This window comes from Pholcus phalangioides, unplaced genomic scaffold (genome assembly GCF_987345545.1).
Source record: "Pholcus phalangioides strain wild (caught in Gottingen) unplaced genomic scaffold, Ppha-v1.0 ptg000007l_1, whole genome shotgun sequence".
NCBI lineage: Eukaryota > Metazoa > Arthropoda > Arachnida > Araneae > Pholcidae > Pholcus > Pholcus phalangioides.
The window spans coordinates 57,476,732-57,497,167 of NW_028301600.1; the positions used below are offsets into that span (position 1 = coordinate 57,476,732).

A 20,436-nucleotide genomic window follows, 5' to 3' on the forward strand; every position below is an offset into this window, starting at 1 on the left:
AACATAAAAATTATCAGCTTTTACAGATCAGCACAAATATATCTTTGGGGGGGGGGGCATCTCTTAGTGCTTCAGAAAAATTATGATAAAACCCCCAAATTATAACATTTTTTTATACTTTGTCTGGTTACCCTGCACAAACATTTCAAACCAACATATTTTTTTAAAAGAGTGATCGAACACTTATTTCCCACCAAAGTGCTGATCAAATACTTTCCTCCCAGGTGTTTCCAGTTTATAAATTTGTTTTCTAGGTCATATTACAGTAAATTTTATTTTTTTTCATTTATTCCATGTTTAGAATGATTGTTTTTACTGGGAGGAAAAAAAAAAAAAAAAGATTTTTTTTTTTTGCATTTTAAACGCACCATTGCTAGTGTGTGTATGATCGAAAACTTTTTGCGACATGTAGTAGGTATAAAATCTGTTTTCATTTTTAAAAAGCTGATTATAAATTTCAACTGTTGGAAAAGGTATAGCTACTACAAATAATAGAGAAATTTAATGATATTTTTTTAATGTTTATATAATTCCAAATCTAGAAATAGTAAAAAGAGAGAAAAATGGTGTGTATTTTATTTCATTTTTCTAAATGCCATGCATATTTTTATATTTTCACATATATTTCAGGGTATTACTGGTGGCTTTACAAGATGGTTTTCTACTAGACGAAAAGAATACGAGTTGGAAAAATGTATAAATAAAATACACAGGCATTCACAAGGTAATTGAATACACATAGGCTCTTAAAATACTTCAAGAACCAACCATGAAGGCCCTGTTAGATGGGCCATTCAACACACATAGAACGGGAAAAGGCAATAAAATGCCTTTGATGCAAACCGCAAAATACCATAAGCAACCACAAGAGGTCTGGAAGACTATCATGTTTTCGTGGGTAATTTTAGGCAGCTCGTTGGTGGGGGGAAAAAAGTTTGGGGAGTGGTTAATATTTTCAGTATGTGTAGCTGCAGAACAATCTCTTTTCTATAGGCCCAAATAGTTTTTGACAACTTTTATATTTTGTTTGGTTTTTATTCATATTTTTAGTTTCATTTATACTTTTGTCGGTCGACTGTGCAGAACAATTTGTTGATGATATACAGTATTTATTCATTCCCGTGTACAATATAGAGTGAAGCAAAAAGATGTGTCTTTTTTGACTCTCTTTAGAGGAAAACATATAATATGGAATACAAAGAATGAATTTCATTGAGACAGAGTAAAAGTAGATGATGCTTGGAGAAGAACTCAATAAATATGAATTCTCATTGATACTTAAATTGCTTCCTCATTAGTTTTTCAATTCTCATTGGATATGAATTTTATTAATTCAGAAATAATTTTTTCCATTAAATATGAATTTTCAGTAATTTCTAAATTATTTTTTCATTGGTAGAAATTTCATTAATTCGAATATTATTTTTAAATTAAATATGAATTCCCATTGATTTTTATATCAAAAATTAATAAAATATTAATTTTCATTGATTCTGAAATTATTTTTTCATCACACACATAAATTTTCATTAATTCAGAAATTATTTTCCCACTGAATAGGAAGTTTTATCAATCTTGTTTACGCCCATTAAAAATCAAATTGTCCCATCCCCACATTGAGAATCATTAATGTAGGGTAAACCAGTGCAGTGTTTCTGTTTTATGTGTGAGTAAAAACACCATATGGAAAGTTTTGCATGGTGAACCATACCATTTACAAAGAGTGCAAGCACTAAATGTAGCTGCAATGATTATCCTTGGCACGTGGATTTCTGTCACTGGTTTTTGTAGTAGAGTACATTGACTCTGAGCTTTTTTGAAAATGTACTTTTCACAGATGAGGCAAACTTTAGGCGTGACAGAGTTTTTAATTTTCACAATTCCCATGTGTGGACCACCTCTAACCCACATGCTTTCCAGGAGCAGTTCTTTGTTAATGTGTGGGTGGGTATTGTGAATGATTTCATTATTGGCCCATACTTGCTACCACTTCGACTCAACGGCACAATTCTGATGGGGACCTCATTGTGCAAAACTTCTAGTTGCTGCTGCAACTGTTCGTGAAACACTGGCATCTTTGAAAAGTCTGCCAATCACTTGCTAGATGTTGCCAGGCCTGTATTGATGTTGGTACATTTGAGCACTTACTGTAATTATTGATGTAAATAAAAAGCTTTTTTGATTTCCTCAGCATTTCGTGTTTTTCTGCCAACGCTTTTCATTTCCGACCTCACATTGCTATTACAAAAAATGTTTCTTTATGTGTATTTTACCTTCCCTTAAAATTTGACCCACGAGTTCAGGGACACCCTGTAGAGGCAATTGTAATGTAACAGGTAGATAAATTCATCGCATAGTGTTGAAGTTTCCTGTTTATTAGAAATATTTTGGCAACCTTGAAGTTTGAAAACCATAAAAAACAAAAAAAAAACTTTTGATGGACCTAATTGTTATCAAATATTTCACTACACATAACATTTGTTTGTTCATATTGTGGTGCAATTTGAAACTTTTAATGATAATTTTTTAAATTATGTATATAGGAAAACCTGCATTTTTAATAGTATTTTTTATTTTTTTGGAAGGACTGGTATTTATAAATATTGGTTCTAATTAATCAATATTTAATATATTTGTATGCAAAATTGCACCCTGACTTATGTGCTCATTATTGGTCCACTTATCACGTAACTTTGGGATATTACTGTGTATTTTATGGGATGTTCCTGTAATTTCAGGACAAACAAAATATTTTTCTTTGTTCTGAATTTTTTTAACCCTAGATAACTAAACTTAAATCAGTGTTACTCTGTAACTAATCATTCTACTCATAGACTATGAATTAAAAACTAGTATATTTTTATATTTTATTTATTTCAAACAAATTAACATAACTTAAGAGAAGTATTAATACTTCAATCGAAAAAAAAAGAAACTTGTTTTACTAGTTGTGAGTGAGATGTGAGCGCAACAGGAACATCTCGAATTCGCAAAACTAGCAGGGGTGGGTAGTCTATCAGGCAAATGTTTAGTTATTTAGGGTTAAATAAAAATGGTCTATTTTTTTAATGAAACTTAATTGAACAATTTAGATGAAAATTATTTTTCATCAACGATCTTCACTAACATTGCAGATGAAAATAATTTCCACAATGTTGCCTTTGTAAGCAATAAGGAAAGATGATAAAGGGGGGGATGTAGAGGTAAATGGGGAGAGAGAGAACGTGTGTTCATAGGGTTACAACGAAGCTTCATGATGATGAAAAAAGAGGTAAAAGAACAAGAAAAATTATATATATATATATATATATATTATGAATTTCTTCTATTTGCACAGGGATGTCTCTGATCATTAAGAAATTGAGAAATAGAAAAAAAATTCTTCGCTGTCCCATTTAGCTATAGGTTTACACAATTAAAGGACAAAAATATGCTCTGAACAAAGAGACTCAATTGTCTGCTGGATAAAGCACAATAAATGGTGTCAATACAGGTTGAAAGAGGTCCCAGTAATGAATGAAAATTAAATACATTTATTTAATATAGCCTGCGTGTCTATATATATGTTTTTTAATCAAGCAAAATCTATTAGTTTCAACCAGATAACCAGAAATTTTAATTTTTTTAATCACTTTCTTTGTAAAAGATTTGAACATCTATTGTTATGGTAATTCCTGAATTTTATATTTATTATACTAATTATCAACAGTTCTCTGTACAGATGAAGAAGGCTATGTAGATGTTAAAATGCCCAAAAAACAGCGTCCACCATTGTCATTACCACCCATTCCCCCAGGTCTTACAAATGAGAAAGTAAGCATTTTTATTGCTTTGATCAACTAAATCATATTTACTGTGGTGAAGTGGTTAAATAAAAATGTTTACAGATACATTTTTGAGTATAATTTTTCGTGAATGTTTGTTTAAATTGAAGTACTGGTTTTATAAAAATACATGTTTTTTTTTGGGTTAAATTTTGAGCAATTTAGTTCATTCTATTTCTATCAATTTGTTGTTGTAATAAAAATGTTCTGAAATAATTTTTTATGGTATCTTTTATGGTAATTTTTATGCAATTGGTAAGAGGTTGTATAAAATTAGAAATAAAATTTCTGTGATTGTTAATTTCGAATTTTATTCTTTCAGTTTGGCATTCCTTTCTTCGTTCGGCTTTAATTGCTGTAATTAGCTGTTAACTACATTCTCTGAATTAAATCAGTTATACTTAAAATTGTAATTTTACCGAAAAAGGAAAAAAAATCGGATTTTTCTTTCATCAATTATTGACAGTGTGCAAATCATGTTTGAAAATGTCTATATTAAACTGCATCCTCCCAATATAACAATAATCCCTCTACAACAATATTTTTTTTCTTGGTCACCAGAGTATTGTTATATTGAGGTTTCACTGTATTTTTTTGAAATTATGACATTATTTTGTAGGGCTTTGTTTTAGATATTTTTAAAAAATTCTTGATAGATTTCTCTCGGTTGTATTCATTTCCTAAAAAAATCATTTCAATCTACCAAATCAATGTTGTCAAGCATAAGCAGTTCATAACAAGACAAAAAAAAAAAAAAGTTGAAAAACTATTTTTTTTTTCAAATTTTTGTAACTTTATATATGTATTCTTACACTTGTAAAACATTCTGTTGTGTGACATGTAATGACAGCAATAAAATTAAAAGTGTGAATAATAATACGTTTACTTGGATATCATTCATGTGATATTGGATGGTTTTTGGTTTTAAATGAAATTGGCGATAATCTTTATAATACGAAACGTCCCTTTTATTTTACTCTGTATTTTGAACCTTGTTTGACCTTGGACATCTTTTGTTATCTTATCATGGAAAAGTACAACACATTGTCCAGTGAACACCTGCTATAAATTGAATACTTCATGAAGTTATGAATACAGAGTTGGCTGGATCTAATGAATAGGATGCTTCTGTTTTTAAACAGCATTACTGTTAACCTTCAGACATTCAGATAATGGAAGTTCTTTTCATAACCCTCAATCGTTTTTAAAGTTTTTTTCCCTCTAGTTTATTGAAGTCAAATTTATACCATCAAATTTAAATCGTATGCTCCTAACCTTTTTAGCTGTGACTTTAAAAACATCAACTCTTTGTTCTCCAGATCTATTTCCAATTTTAAAAATATGCTTATTGAATAAATTTCTAAATAATAAAATGTTTTGGTTTCAAAATATCTGAGCCAGTGGAGGGTGTCCTAATGAGTGAGTGAACGAAAATGGAACCTGTGCCCCAAATCAAAAAGGGGCCCCAAATTATTGAAAGGCCTTCATTTATTCTAAAATTATTTCTTTCTTCAATCCTGGATTTTTATTGATTTTGGAATAATTTCATCAATTCTCACATTATTTTGCATTATTTATAGATTTATATCCATATTGCTATTGTTAATTTCAAATTTTGAAACTAATCTTTCTTAAAATATTTATTTTATATTAAAAAAAACAATTTTCTTTTAAAAGAAGAAAGAGAACTTATAGGAGTTGAACTATTTTAAATTTTTTCAAACTCTTAGGGTAAATGAAAGCTTGTGAGGCTATCAAAATAATGATAGTAGTCTAACATATCTATAAATCTGATGATAATGTCAGTAGATAAAGAAACCAAATCAAAGTTCCAAAAATATTACAATAACCTAATAAATGTCATTATGGTACGTGAAAGTAATTTATCATTTCTTTAAAAAAGAAACTTTGTTGGACAAAGGAAGAAAAATTGTCACACTCTGAAAATTTTTTTTTAAGTAATATCGCTGAAAAATTATTTATACTGTATATATATATATATATATATATATATATATATTGAGAATGATAATGAGGACGATGCAGGAGACGAGGGATTCACCCTGTTTGTTCCTGTGGGGTTGGTTTGCGTTTAGACGTATGATTTTGAGTTCACAATTGAACGCTGAAATGACCAGTTCCAGTGCACACTCCTAACCATACACTTTTTTCGCCTCTACATGCTTACTCTAAAAGGCGGTTCTGAAGTTGTTTACAGCTATCACGCGCAAAAGCTTATGTGTAAAGAGGTTGTGAGAGCCGTAAAAATTTTCCTCTAATTAATTATTTTCTTTATCAAGTCTGTCAAATTAATCAAATTAAAAATTGTTAAAGAGCTAGTGGGGCAGAATCTTCAAAAGCAACTTGATTATTTGATGTTAAATTCTGCAGCAGTGAAGTTCTTTCTCAATGGCAGAAACTGGGCTCATATGTTAGCTAAAAATAATTTTTTACATGGAGTGTTAAATTGCTTTTTTTTCTGACTAACAGTGTGTTATCATGTTATACACAATATTGTGTTTGTGTTAATTTTCTATCAAGAATAAGATAAAATGACACCAAAAAGAAAGCAGCTTGCCACTAAAGAGGAACTAAAATATGTTGGTAATATTATAAATCAAGTAAAGATTATTTTCGCATGGAAGATAACTGCTCATGTGAGCACCGACAATGCTGAACTGGAGAAATGCCAAAACAGCAAAAATTTTGTTGTGTGTAATGATAATGACATCTCTCCATATAATGATAATCTCTACAATGTTTTCTTGGTAGGCAGAATATCATTGTATCAATAAATGCAAGAAACTCCAAACATCTGACTTTTTAAAATATGAAAATTATTTCCATTGTACGCTATTAAGACAATTTCTTGCAGTATGGCAGTTGAAAAATCTGGACAAACAAAAAGAGAGAAATTCATTTAAATGTTGATATACAGTTTCAGTGTGTGTATGTACACTGAAAGGATAAATAATTATACAAACCTGTGCAGGTATATCCAATTGACATACAAACTTCAAAACAAATGAGAGGGTTGGAGCAATGGCTGGAATATATGGCAAGATTTAGGAAATCATAAATCAGTATTTCATCATCAGGGTGTGTCCAGTCGAAATTTGGGTCCAGTAAACGGCCCCTTTACAAAATACAAATCAACCAAACCATAAATCTGGCATTTCCTTTCTTTTGTGATAAGTCAAATTGACTGTTCAATTTCAACAAAATTACTTATTTTTTGCAAAACTAATGACTATTTTCACAAAAAACAGGACCCTACAAAAAATGTCTGGACAGATCCCTAATCATAGGGTGGCATTCCAGCACATAAAAATGATATTCATTTTCCTTTTTCAACATAAAATACAAAGATGTGCTAGCTCCAAAACAAAAAATCATTTGTGCTCTTTGTTCTGTTTTTCAAACTGGTGATTTCATTGAGCATATGATTAATTTATATGTTTTATACTTCAGTATAAAATGATAAACTAATATTGCTCTTTTATACAGAATCATACATTTTATGAAGGGGACACCAGTATCGATTGGTGAGGGACAATGCAAGGCTATGGTGTCGCAGGGAATTTTTCTCTAATAGGGTTGTTAATAAATGGAATAGCTTACCCCCGGAGGTAGTAAATTGTAACACAATTGACACATTTAAAAAGAAATACGATAAACATGTTGGGGTAAATCGAGAAGCTATCCATACTTAGAATAGGACAACCATAAGTATTTTTTATGGGCATTGTATAATATTTTATCATGTGCATATATTGTTTAAAATTTTTGTTAATTGTATTTTTAATTGGGTTGCTATATTTTTGATATATATGACATCCATATTTTTATGGGCATCTTTTTCTCAGCCACCTCATTGGGCGTTTTGCCTGTTGTGGCGTTGTATTTGTATATCTAGTTCTCGGAACCATTCCATAAATTATGTATTTTCTTATTCATTTTTTTCCATGATTGTCATTTCTTGAAATTAAGTTTGCTATTTATATTTCATAATTTTTTTCCCGCAGCTAAAACGAAGATATATAGTTGGCAGCATTGTAGACAGTGAAAATTCATATGTAAATTCCCTTCAAAGGTTAATCAGGGTAGGTAAATTCAATGTTTAAAACATGCGATGATTGCTATTCAACTTAATTTTCAGCACAGTTAGTCTATTTCAGATGATTTGTTGCATATGCTTTCACAGATCCAAGCTTTAGCATTAACCTTTAAATTTGTAGCTTAGCATATGTGCAAAAGTGCTTTTAAACTTGTATTGCTATTATTACACACACATAAATTTTTGATTTTGGGGTTACATATATGCAGGGTGCATGGGTAACAGGATGGCATTTTACTGGCAAACCATTGATCCTAGAACATAGTTTCCCAAGCTTTTTTTGTTCCATCGCCTCCTTCTTCAGTAACCTTTTTTTCTCATTGCCCCCAACTCTAATGAACCCATAGTATCCTATGGTATACCTGTAGCTTTTATCGTCCCCTGGACCATTCCATCGCCCACTTTGGGAAACACTGTCCTAGAGGCATACTTCCATTTATAAAAACTATCCAAATAATGTATAGTACTCAGATATGTCATTCATGTTGCAAGGGTTTGTATAGTTATTAAAATAAAAGAAATTAACTTTTATACAGTCACCTTGTGCCCAAAGACCCAGTTAGAAAGTAGTTGCTCTGTCTGTCCTAATGCCAACTAAAAAATAAAAAAATTCCATGTTTCTAAGTACAGTATTCACTGAGATACTCGGATTCGAAAAAGAGGGGAAAGTTGAGAAAAAACATTAAATGTGGGTAAAACAGTTTTTCTTTACTTAAAGTAATTTTTTCCAACTTTTGTTTGTTTTTCAAAATTTAATGTCACAGTGAATATTGCACTTAGAAACTTGAAGTTTTTTTAGTTGGCATTAGGTGAGTCAGAGCAGCAACTTTCTAATCAGGTTCTTGAACAGTGTCAATATAAAAAAATATTTTAAATATTTTGATAACTACACAACCTCCCGAAACATAAATGACGTATCTGGGTACTACACGTTATTTGGATACTACTGATTCAAAGTATGCATCTAGAATCAACTGTTCGCCTGTAAAATACCATACACCCTGTTACCTGTGTGCCCTGTATATATATTTTAAAAGAATGGTAGGAACAAAAATGATTTTTAACAAAAATGAAAACACGCATTTGTGTATTTAAAAAATACTAAGTTTTTCTTTTAACCCTTAACTCTGGAGAGCAGTGGTTTCACTGCAAAACCTTTTGAAAAAACCACTTCAAAAATCTTTCCTGGTGATGGTTTAGGGGTAGTCAATTTGGAAAATATGTTTTCCATGACTGCAAAGCTATTAGATGGCTGCACAAAATAGTTTTTTTTATTGATTTATCTGTGAACAAGCTTTAGTTACAGGAATATGAAAAAATTTTGAATCAATGAAAGAAATAATTTCATCATTAATGAAAGAAATCTTTTTCTCACTTAAATCTCAAAAGAATGTGATCAATAACCTGGACCAAACGTATAAATTTTTCAGCTGCATACTCTCTTATTTGCTAAAGTCATAAAACCAAGAAAAATTGGTAGTTTCTATTTTTTTTTTTTTTGAAAGTTTTTAGTTGGTTTCATAGATAAACCACCAGTTACTTAGAACTAAGAAGTGTGACATTTTCTTGTTGCTAGGCTATAATATGATATGCTTACGAGTGGGGAGACAGAATTATGTGTTTTTGGGAAGGTTGGTGTGTGTGTCTCCCTTTTTTCGGAGGAAAAGACAAACCATAAAGTCCACATACCAGTACAGTGTACATCACAAAGATGTACCTTTTGTAGTGCCAAAGAGAAGTGCCACTGAACAAGTACTATGTTGTACTAAGCTGTGCTTGTAAAGTGTTCTTATCAGGCGATATCTTATCTACGCTTACCAGTGAAATAATTAATAATTATCTCTTATTTTTCCTTTTGATGTAAAACTAATAGTTTGAAAATTCATCAATATCATATTATTCACGGGTGTCAGTTACACCACCTGACCCGCCATTCCTTCTCCTCTTAGAGATGCAAAAAACTATCTTCTCACCCTATTTCACATTCATAAGGCCCAGATATTATACATTGTATTTATCAAGTAATTTCATTAGATACGATAGAAAATAAAGTGCCCCTCAAAGGGTTAAATTGATAGAATAATCAACATAAAAATTAAAACTTCGAAATTTATAAGGGTTAATTCTTTAGTTATCTGTAAAGCAGAAATGTAAAATTCTATATGATTAGAGCAGAATAAGATGAATACATGAGAAATATCTGTTATTCTTATTAGTTTAAATATGTATGAACAAAAAAAACCTATAATTTTAACTTCTCAAGAATGTTTTTTATAATTAAAAATTTTAAACTGAACTTTATCTAAAAAATAATTTTTTTATATTACTAGGATTATAAACATGCATTGGAAGATTCAAACCCACCAATTGTGAGTGCTAACAAAATTAGTTTGATGTTCCATCGTGTTGAGCAAATTTTGCAGTGTCATACAATATTTGGAATTGCGCTTACGCAAAGTATTCGCCAGTGGGATGAGGAAGAAAAAATTGGTGATGTTTTCATGGCATCTGTGAGTAGTTTGAATTTTTTTATTTACTCAGATTATCTATTGGCAGTTTTTCACACAATGACAGTTTTAACTATGGTTTAAATTGGGAAAAACTCAAATACTGCATTTCAATATAAAAATTCCTATTGAAAATAACATACATTAGTGTAGTCAATAGTATTAACATACCTATTGAAATAACGTCCATTAGAAAATAACATACATTAATGTTAAAAATTACAATGTATGATTAGCATATACCTAATACAATAAATAATTTCCAACCATCTACAGATGGGAGTGGGGGGGGTTAGGAGATTACATAACCTATGTCTCTGATGCTAAAAATGCCTATATGACTGGCAGCAAATAAAATTAATTGGCACAAGAACAAAATGAAATTTTTAGTATCTATGAATATTAGATATTTTTATTTTTAGTAATATGAAATTTTGAGCAACCTTCAGAGGAATAAAAAAATAATAGAGAGTAATTTAAAAAAAAATTATCTTTGTTACAGTAGGACCTCTCAAATCTGGACTTCTTGGGATGTAGGTGATTCTGAATTATGGATCAACTTTTCCTTATTTCCCAATTTTTCATATTTAAAGCAGTAGTATACCTCTTTGATTCATATTTTCCTTTGAAAAATAATAAATCAGTATGTATGCATATAGAGAAGAAACAAGTAAGTTAATTAAACCCATAATTTCTAATTTACATACCATTACTAGTTTTCCAAAAAAACTGGAAAAAATATATTTTTTCCTTTCTGAAGATCGCAAACTGTAGATTTTCCAATTCTATGTTCTCCACTTGATATTCGTACTGGTGTGCCATGTTCTAGTTTTTTCAAGAGTTCAACTTTCTTGCATATACATAAAGCATCATGTTTCTGTTTACATCTTGACTTGTTTATGTCACATCACTAGATGTTTTTGGCATGTTCAGAAATGAACTTAATCAGAAAAAAAATAGTGCTGGACAAGTTCTAAAACACTAAGGTTAACTGTACAGCATGGAGAAGTGAAATTATAGAAGGAAAAGTTATTTTGATAAAAGCTGATTTCTCTCCTAACTAATCACATTCATTGAAACAGTTTCCACATAATTTTTTCCCAGAAAACCAAAAATGGCAATGAATGAATGAATGAATGATAAAACTTTGCCACTGGATTTATCCCTTTGCCGAGATCTCTTCCTGGCAGTCTGAAACACTTTATTTTGAGTAAAAAAAAAAATATACAATTTTTATAACATTTTCCCTGGACAATTGGATACTGTCGCGATTAACAAATTTTGTGGCGATTACAGACAAGATGAGGTTGGGAGTTTAAGAAAAAACTTCCTGGGTTTCGTTGAGAAGAATGAATGTACACATATTAAGATGAAGGCATATTTTAAAAGCAATTGGAGGGAGCCCATGTCATCTCATCTGTTAGTTTACACTTGTCCTATTATATATATAGGATGCAATGAAAAAAAATACAATCTTATTGTATAATATAAAATATCCATTGGAGTGAGCCATCTTGCTTAACACCTTGTTGGTGAGCAAATGGGTTTGATAACTTGTGGACTAGAAGCCAGCATCAGTTTTATTGGGTTGAATCGCTCCGGTGGATCTGATGAAAATATACAAAATAAAAATATTGTGTGGGGGAACATATACGATTAGGGATCACCCGTACCATCTCGCTTAGCACCTTTTTTGGTGAGCAGCATGAATACGACAATATGAGTATGCATGTGTGTTTTGGACATGAAATGCATGAATAACTTAAATAGAGGAAAGAGAAACACACACATATATATATATATATATAACTGCCAAACCGAGTCATATCGCTCTTAACCTATTTTGGTGAGCAATGTAGGATTAGTTTAAATGTGGGATTGTCTGGAGAGAGCCTTAGCTAAAGGATTAGCTTCCAGTCTTGTTGTTTTGGTTGACTTGCTCTGGCTGGTTATATTTGTAAAAAAAAAGCCAAAAATTGCAGTGGATACCAACAGTAAAGTAAGTGGTAAAAAAAAGAAAAAATGGATGATGTATTAGGAAATGCCCAAACAGAATTTTGGTAAAGAAAAACATCAAAGTCCCTCCCTGTTTGGGAAAAAAATTTGGTCAAATTGCCCAGATTAGGGATGTCCAGATTTCTTTGAGTTCTTGTTGTAGTCACATCTATCAAGTCACACAGAAAAGTATTTTTTATCTAATGAGCTTACAAATTTTCTAAAAGCAAGACTCTTTATCACTCCACCCAAAGACAATATCTCAAAATTTGAAGGAAATGCCAATTTGGTGGTGGAGCAGAGAAATTCAAATAGAGAAATCTTCAAATCTGATACTTTACCTGAAGATGGTTGTGCATTTGGATATTGTGATGATTGAGATGAAAACTATGTATAAAGATGGGAATCTGCTGCCATTTAAAATGATGAGAAATTTTATATTTTCTATCCCTATAAATATTCAATTTATATTAATTATTGACTGAATATTATTTCATTTTCTAGTTTTCAAAGAATATGGTTTTGGACATATACAGTGAATTTATTAACAACTTTTCAATTGCTATGGAAACTGCGAAATTGGCATCAAAAAACAAATCTGCATTTGCAGATTTTTTGAAAGTAAGATAAATTTTTTTTCTTGTGTTGGGGTTTTTCATATTTCATTATTAAATTAGAAATTGATATTTATTTGTGTTTCGAATTTCACAGTCATGTGCAGTGAAACCTCCTTTATCCAAAATAAAATTGCACTGAATGAATTTCAGATGAGAAAATTTGAGATATGAACTGATATTGTTGCTTTAACAGGGCTAAACACTGGACTTTGTAGCTAATAAAAGGCTAAAAATAGCAGGAATTTCCTTACTTTATTCATACAGCAATGTTCCAAAGTTATACTATAAGTGGGACACATAGCCATGTAGGTCGGGGCATAATTTTGCATAAAAATACATATAAATATGAATTAATTGGGACCATGATTTGATACGCACCAAAAAGACATGACTTTCACCAATTTTCACTAACTTCAGTTATTCTTGTTAAATATATTAAATAAAGAAAAAAAAGTCATTTTGATACAGACGATTGCTTCATGAAAATCTAACTTGCTTTTGACTGCAATCTAGTCTTTAAAAAAGTCTGTATTCTTTAAAAATCTATGTAAACCATAGTTTCCCAAACCTTTTGTTCCCTTGCCCCCTTCTTCAGAATTTTTTCTTTCCTCCCATCATCGATTTTTAATGATTTTTTACTGTTCTGTCGCATATGTTTGTCCTAGATTTTGTCCATTCTGATGTTTATTCATTGCAAAGTGGATGTCCTCATTCATCCGCATAATTTGATGACATGTCTGTCCTATTTAAACATATGTGGATCTTGGGTAGGGCATTCTGACCGATCTCTACATTCAGTATTACATCTTGTTATTTGGCACTATTTCATAAGGGTAAAATAAATACATTGGTCCCTTAAACATCCCTTTATAACAAAAGCTCTTGGCATTCCATTTATCCATACTGTCATTTCTCACTATAAGCTTTAATATATTAATAAGACTTTTATGAAATTTTTTATTATTTATCTAGGTTAAACAAATAAACAGTCCCGACAGACTTTCTTTTTTTGGTCTGATGGTTAAACCTGTTCAAAGATTTCCTCAGTTCATACTTCTTCTACAGGTTGGTATTATTTACTTAGGTTTAAAGCACAGATTATACAGTCAAACTTGGTTAATTTGAAGTTCAAAGTCACTGAAAAAAGTTCAAATTATCCAATTAATCTATTCCTGATCCGTAAAATGACTGCAAAATCTGTGCAACTTAATCGTCAATATTCAAATTGGATAATAATCATCAATTATTAAAATTTTATCATTTAGTTACGAAACTTTACCCCAAATTTTTGTAATTTATAATTATAATGATTGATCTTAGCTGCTACATTATTCCACTGTTCTGGAATCACATCACTGCAGAATTTCTTGACCATGTTCAAAGCCGAACAGAAAATTTCTATTTTCTGTTCGACTATTCTAAAAATTTCTATTCATGAACTATTTTTACAGAAATAGTTCATGATCATCTGTTACATAACTATTTCCCAAATTTTGATTGTCATTTATATGCTATCAAGGAACTATACAACTATACTTTTATTAACATTAACGTATTACAGTCCGAACTTTCTGATATTTCCCATACTCTTTATGATAACAAAAATAATCAGATTTCGAATGATACCCCTTGATCTGTAGGTTAAAAAACAGTCGGTATTAAGTTGTACACAATCTCAATGCACTTTATCTCAACAATGTTAGAATGAGCAATAAATTATCAAAAAAAAAAGAAAGAGTGAAGGAAAAACAGAATTTTCAAGCTTTTATTTGTTGTTAAAATTTTGTTTAACAAAAATTATTTACAAATTGATTGAACAAAGCCAAGTTTGACTTCTTGTGAAATTTTTCCAAACTAAATTTGCTCATTCAATATTTTTTCTTTTAACTTAGAATTATCCAAAAAATTTGAGTTAAACAAGAAATTTCAACATTAAAATTGGTAGAAAACTCGGGGTGGGGGGTGGGTTGTAAAAGTTCAAATTAAGCAAGTTCGAATTAACCAAGTTTCACTGTACTTTATTTTGTCAGGATGCTCGAATCATTATTTTGTCAAAATATGCTCAAATTAATATTTTTTCAAATGATTGAATGGTTATTTTGTCAGATATAATTTTTAATGGTTTGAAATGATTCAAGGGAAGGAGATTGATCAGCCACTAATACTCATTTTTTGTTATTGTGAACCATGATGGAACTCTAACTTTGAATTAGCCAAAGAATTTGAATTGTTATAGGGATATGAAAATGAGCATGACCAGTGAGTTTTGACAATCTCCCTCTTGAAAATTTTGGAAATTACTATTAAAATGCAGTTGGTGAAGTGGATAACAATAATAACTTATTGTAGGAAAACCATCATGGGTTCAAGAGGAGGAAGTCCCGTATAACCAACCTCCTTTGCTTCTGTGATTCCTAACTAAAAAAATTCTTTTGCCCTTTCATCTCGGATTTTGTGCACCTCCAGAACAGACAGAAATTTTTCGATGATCGATGAGTCGTAAATACAATTTTTTTCATATTATGGGAACTTGTAGATTTGAAATTTTTTATTAGTTTTAAACTTGAGAGAAAATAGAATTTCTTCCACAAAATATGTGAGATAAAGCTCTAATCGTAGAAATATAGTTGTACATAAATTAAAAATCATTATTAACCTGCTACTGCATTTGTTTTTTTTCACATGCTTCGGTGTATGTAAAAAAGCCAACATTACAGAAACAATGACCATTTTTAATATTGATGTATTATCTGATCACTATTATTTTTATTTGACCACGAAGCAGCTATGCCAATACATGTACAGTACCACGTTCATTTCGCTATGACAATTAATTTAAAGAAACATGAAGCATATTACAAAAATTACTGTTAGTCTTGTAACTTCTTCACTTACATACATAATGTAAACACAACCATGACTCATTTATCGCATTAACTATGGTTTGACGATTATGCATAATGACTTACAAATGTGATAGATTCACAGTATATGAGCAAAATTTATCAAACTTAACGAAATGGCCGGTGATTATTCATATAATAACAGCTCTTTATCACTTTCACCGTAACATTATACAGCACAGCCTCTCTTTATGGAGGGTGGCAGGGATCCATCCTAGTGAACGTTGGATGAATCTTTGGATTTGAATCATATCGGATGATTAAATATGGATATGTTTGTTTTTTACTGCAACATGTTAAAAAAATAGTATATATTTATCATTTCTTCTCAACCACATTCACGTTTGCTGAAATAATCTCAGCCATTTTTTCAGGCTATCGTCGCTCTAAAATTCCTTTTCCTCTCTCCCATCTTGTCAACAACAAGTTGTTAATTTTTAGCTGGGTTCTGATTGGTCAATGCAATTTTCGGCCTGCCCATCGTCATGTGACCTTGAGAATAACTTTTAACAATCACACCGTGGTTGCATTCGAAGCTCGATTCTTAACGTGATTCTTATGAGCCGATTCTTACGTATGGATGATTGGTTATTAAAAATCAGAAGGTGGTACACCCCCTGCTTTCATTACCCATTTTCCAAATTTTCTCATAGTTATTCTATTAAATTGAATAATATAACTTATATAAACATGGTTTACAACATTTTTAATAAGTTAAATTGTACACTGAATCATCAAACTTTTTTTAAAGGATCTTCTTAAACACACACCTCCTGGTCACCATGATCGCATATCCTTACAGCTTGCTCTTACACAGTTAGAAACTTTAGCAGAGACACTTAATGAAAGGAAACGAGAAGCTGAGCAACATCATGCTGTTCGAGAGGTCCTAAAGCACCTTGGGAAGTTTTCTCTGAAGTCTTTCACTGATAGAGATCATTATTTACGTAGACAAGATGATATTGTTCATTTAGTAAGTATGAGGCTTTATAGAATTCTCCCAATTTTTTTTGTAACAATAATAGCCAGCAATCTAAATCAACATAAAACTGTTGCTGGAAAAAAATTGAGTTTAAAAATTTAGAATGATTTAACACATTTCCTGGAAGTGATTTCATTTAAAAAAAATGTATGAATACAAATACAAAATACAAATACAACGCCACAACAGGCAAAATGCCCAACGAGGTGGCTGATAAAAAGCTGCCCATAAAAATATGGATGTCATATATTTCAAAAATACAGCAACCCAATTAAAAATGCAATTAACACAAATTATAAACAATATATACACATGATAAAATATTATACAACGCCCATAAAAAATACTTATGGTTGTCTTATTCTAAGAATGGATAGCTTCTCGATTTACCCCAACATGTTTATCGTATTTCTTTTTAAACGTGTCAATTGTGTTATAATTTACTACCTCCGGGGGTAAGCTATTCCATTTAAATTGACAGCAAGTTCTCATTATTCATAAATTAAAAGATGTGTAAGAAAACTTACTCAATGGAAGGAGTGTGTCCCCAGAGGACACCTGTTTACATTGTTTTCTATGGGTTTTGGAAAAATGTCTATTTTTCAAAGGGTTAATAATCATTCAGTGAGTAGTATTAAGTTAATTAAAACTAATTAATTTCAAATTTATACAAATATACATTCAATCACCAGTTGAATAAAACTGACTTCTACCAATTGGTGTAGGTAGATGGTTTTTGTACTTTACTTTTACTATAACATATGCACAGTCTCATTCCGATTTTGAATATGCAATTAGAACTTATATCCATATCTAATTTTTTAAGAATGGTGTATTTCATTTGGCAGCTAATTATTTATTTTTCCATTTTCATTCAAATTTTACCTAGCAATTTGATCACTCTGGACTTGTTATTAAATCAAAAGAAAGACGTTTATTTCTTATGAATGATCTGCTGGTTGCAGTGTCTGTTACCCCTCGGTGAGTGATATACACACTTGTTTTCATTTGTTTTTGTTATTTTTAATTTTCTATAGTATATATTTATAATTTTCATCAGCTAATCTTGAGATTTATTCCCCTTCAAATATTTTTATTATTGCAGCAAAAGTCTGATACAATGTGCACAGCTTATAATGAGGATTTTGCTATTATGAGAGATTTTCTCAAAGAGCCGATGTTAAATTTACAAGAAATATATACAGGGTGCTTCACGAAGGACCCCTAACTTTGAAAATAAATAACTCGGAAACGGTGATAAATAGAAGCATGAAACCAGTGGTATGTTTATTAAAAAAAAAACGTAAGAATCTGATACAGAAACCTCAACAATTTAGTTGCAAATTGCGCCGCAGGCGGCATTACCATAAGTAGGCTGTACATAGTGAGTAATGCAAGCAGACCTCGTTGCATTCACATCAAAAGCGATTCAAAATGTGCACCTTTCACACAACACACATGTCGCAAACGAAGAATGAAATTGCTGTGTGTATTGTCGAAGAGAGTTGACAGACTGGACTGAGGAAGACTCCCAAAAAAGAATGTAATATATATATTGTGAAGAGAGCAGAAAAGAATTATCTGTGGTTGCTAAGACCCTATTTTGGCCAAAAAAAAAATTGTTTTTGTAACAGTCATTTGCCATTTTGCTTTGTCTTGAGTCAATCTTACAGGATGGTATATAAAGTGTTATGAAAAAAAAAAATTTTAATTTTTAATTAAAAAATTTAGGAATTTTTCTAATTATGCTATGATTATGTTGTCTAAGAGGGGTGCCCTCCATTATCCTACTTTTTATAATTTTTTGAGTGGGAACCCTGTGAATGTGAAAAGGCCTCAGAAAAGTCCCTGAATTTTGCTTTTGGTATTCCCTGCCTTCAATGATAATCTTTGGTGCCAGGTGCTTAACTTGCAACCAGAAAATGTGAGTTCCCAATCGAGTTTTTCTTACTTTCCTTGTAGTGGAAATAAATATACATTGAGAGGAAGTAAATTTTAAAGCTTAGATTTAATGAAATTGAGCTTTATTTCTGATCAACTATTCAAGATCGTAAGGGGATGAAAGCCTCATGGAAAATGAGTTTGTTGCTTAAAAATAAATTGATTATAGGGCTTCTTCATTGTTCATCAGTTTTCAATACTCAGACTGATGTATAAGTCATGAGCCTAAGTCTTATAATTTTTTTCTGCACAATCATTTATGAAATACAAGAATTTGTATCATTGATACTTGATTTTTACTAAAAAATAATAGTTATGTTAATCGCATGAATATATTGCTTTAGAAACAGTGATGGAATCCAAACAGGTGAGAGATTAAACTTGAAATGGGCAGTCCCGTTGCAAGATGTCGAGGTTCAAGAAGATGTTGCTCCTGCTACTAGAAATCTTTTAGCATCATCTGGTCGTCAGAGAAATTCTGGATCAAGAGCAACAAGCAATTCAGGTAAATTGATATTTTCAACTGTTTCTTCTTTTTTTTTTATAACTCACTACTTTATTTTCGGTCCTATGTTGAGGGGGAATTGACATCAAGAATTCTCAGGTTTCAATCAATAGTGAGAGTAGCATCATCTTTTTTCTTTTATATATGGTTATTTTCTTAGCATTATCATAAGTGATATTATAATAAATGGGGGGAAGTTTCAACCTTGCAACACCTGCCTAATTGTTTGGACTGAAACATTCAGCAATATATACAGTGAAGCTTTCCATAGGCAGCCACCTCTATTCCTCAGCCAACTTCCCTTCATGGCCAGTTTTTCTTGGAACAGACAATAGGCTCCATAGACATAATACAAATATCACCCCTATTCCACAGCCATCTCTGCATGTGGTCAGTGGCCAACTTGTTGGCTGCCACTTCCTTATAGATAAGAGTTAAAAAAAAACAAGTTTTGTGTATTTTTTCTTCTCAATGCAGTCAGTGCTGGTAGTTCTCTTTGTATAACCTTGTAATCTTTTTATACATCAGCAGAAATACTTTTTTGGTTCAATTGGATTTTCTGTTGATGTGTGACACTATCAGGTTGGAAACCTTTGTAAATAGGATGACAAAAGCTAATGCTACATATATGATTGCTGCTAGCTTATAAGACAGTTTAAAAACTTGCTCCCGGGGTGAGACAGGGTAAACCAGACAAATAACCTATGATCTTTACTGAATTGGTAAAGAATGTGGTGGTTTTGGCTTTGCGGATACATTCTTCACTTTTTAGCATGCAGAGATTCAATAGAACAATGGGGGAGTGAAAGAAATGCGAGGAAAGAACATGTACAGTACTTGCTATTAAAAAAAGAAACAGATCTCTCCCGGATAATACAGATTAAGGAATTGATCAGATAATCTAGTATTTCAAGTTCAGCATAAAATACAGTGAGAGAAACTTGGATATACATGATAGTACCGGACCAAGAAAAATATCTTTGTAAAGGAATTATTGTTATATCGAGAGGCAACATTATCATCATGTGTCATCAAATTTATGCTG

General features: G+C 31.1%; 1 protein-coding gene across 3 annotated transcripts in view; it reads left to right on the forward strand.

Moving 5' to 3' along the window:
• Positions 1-20,436, forward strand: part of LOC149085540 (rho guanine nucleotide exchange factor 10-like protein) — a 98,535-nt gene that overhangs the window by 24,620 nt on the left and 53,479 nt on the right. For all 3 annotated transcript variants that reach the window (XM_089233606.1, XM_089233608.1, XM_089233607.1), the window contains 9 exons: positions 631-724; positions 3,710-3,813; positions 7,850-7,927; positions 10,272-10,451; positions 12,948-13,064; positions 14,033-14,125; positions 16,715-16,936; positions 17,835-17,926; positions 19,231-19,391. In XM_089233606.1, coding sequence (XP_089089732.1) covers positions 631-724; positions 3,710-3,813; positions 7,850-7,927; positions 10,272-10,451; positions 12,948-13,064; positions 14,033-14,125; positions 16,715-16,936; positions 17,835-17,926; positions 19,231-19,391 — 1,141 coding nt within the window. The remainder of the gene's footprint in view (positions 1-630; positions 725-3,709; positions 3,814-7,849; positions 7,928-10,271; positions 10,452-12,947; positions 13,065-14,032; positions 14,126-16,714; positions 16,937-17,834; positions 17,927-19,230; positions 19,392-20,436) is intronic.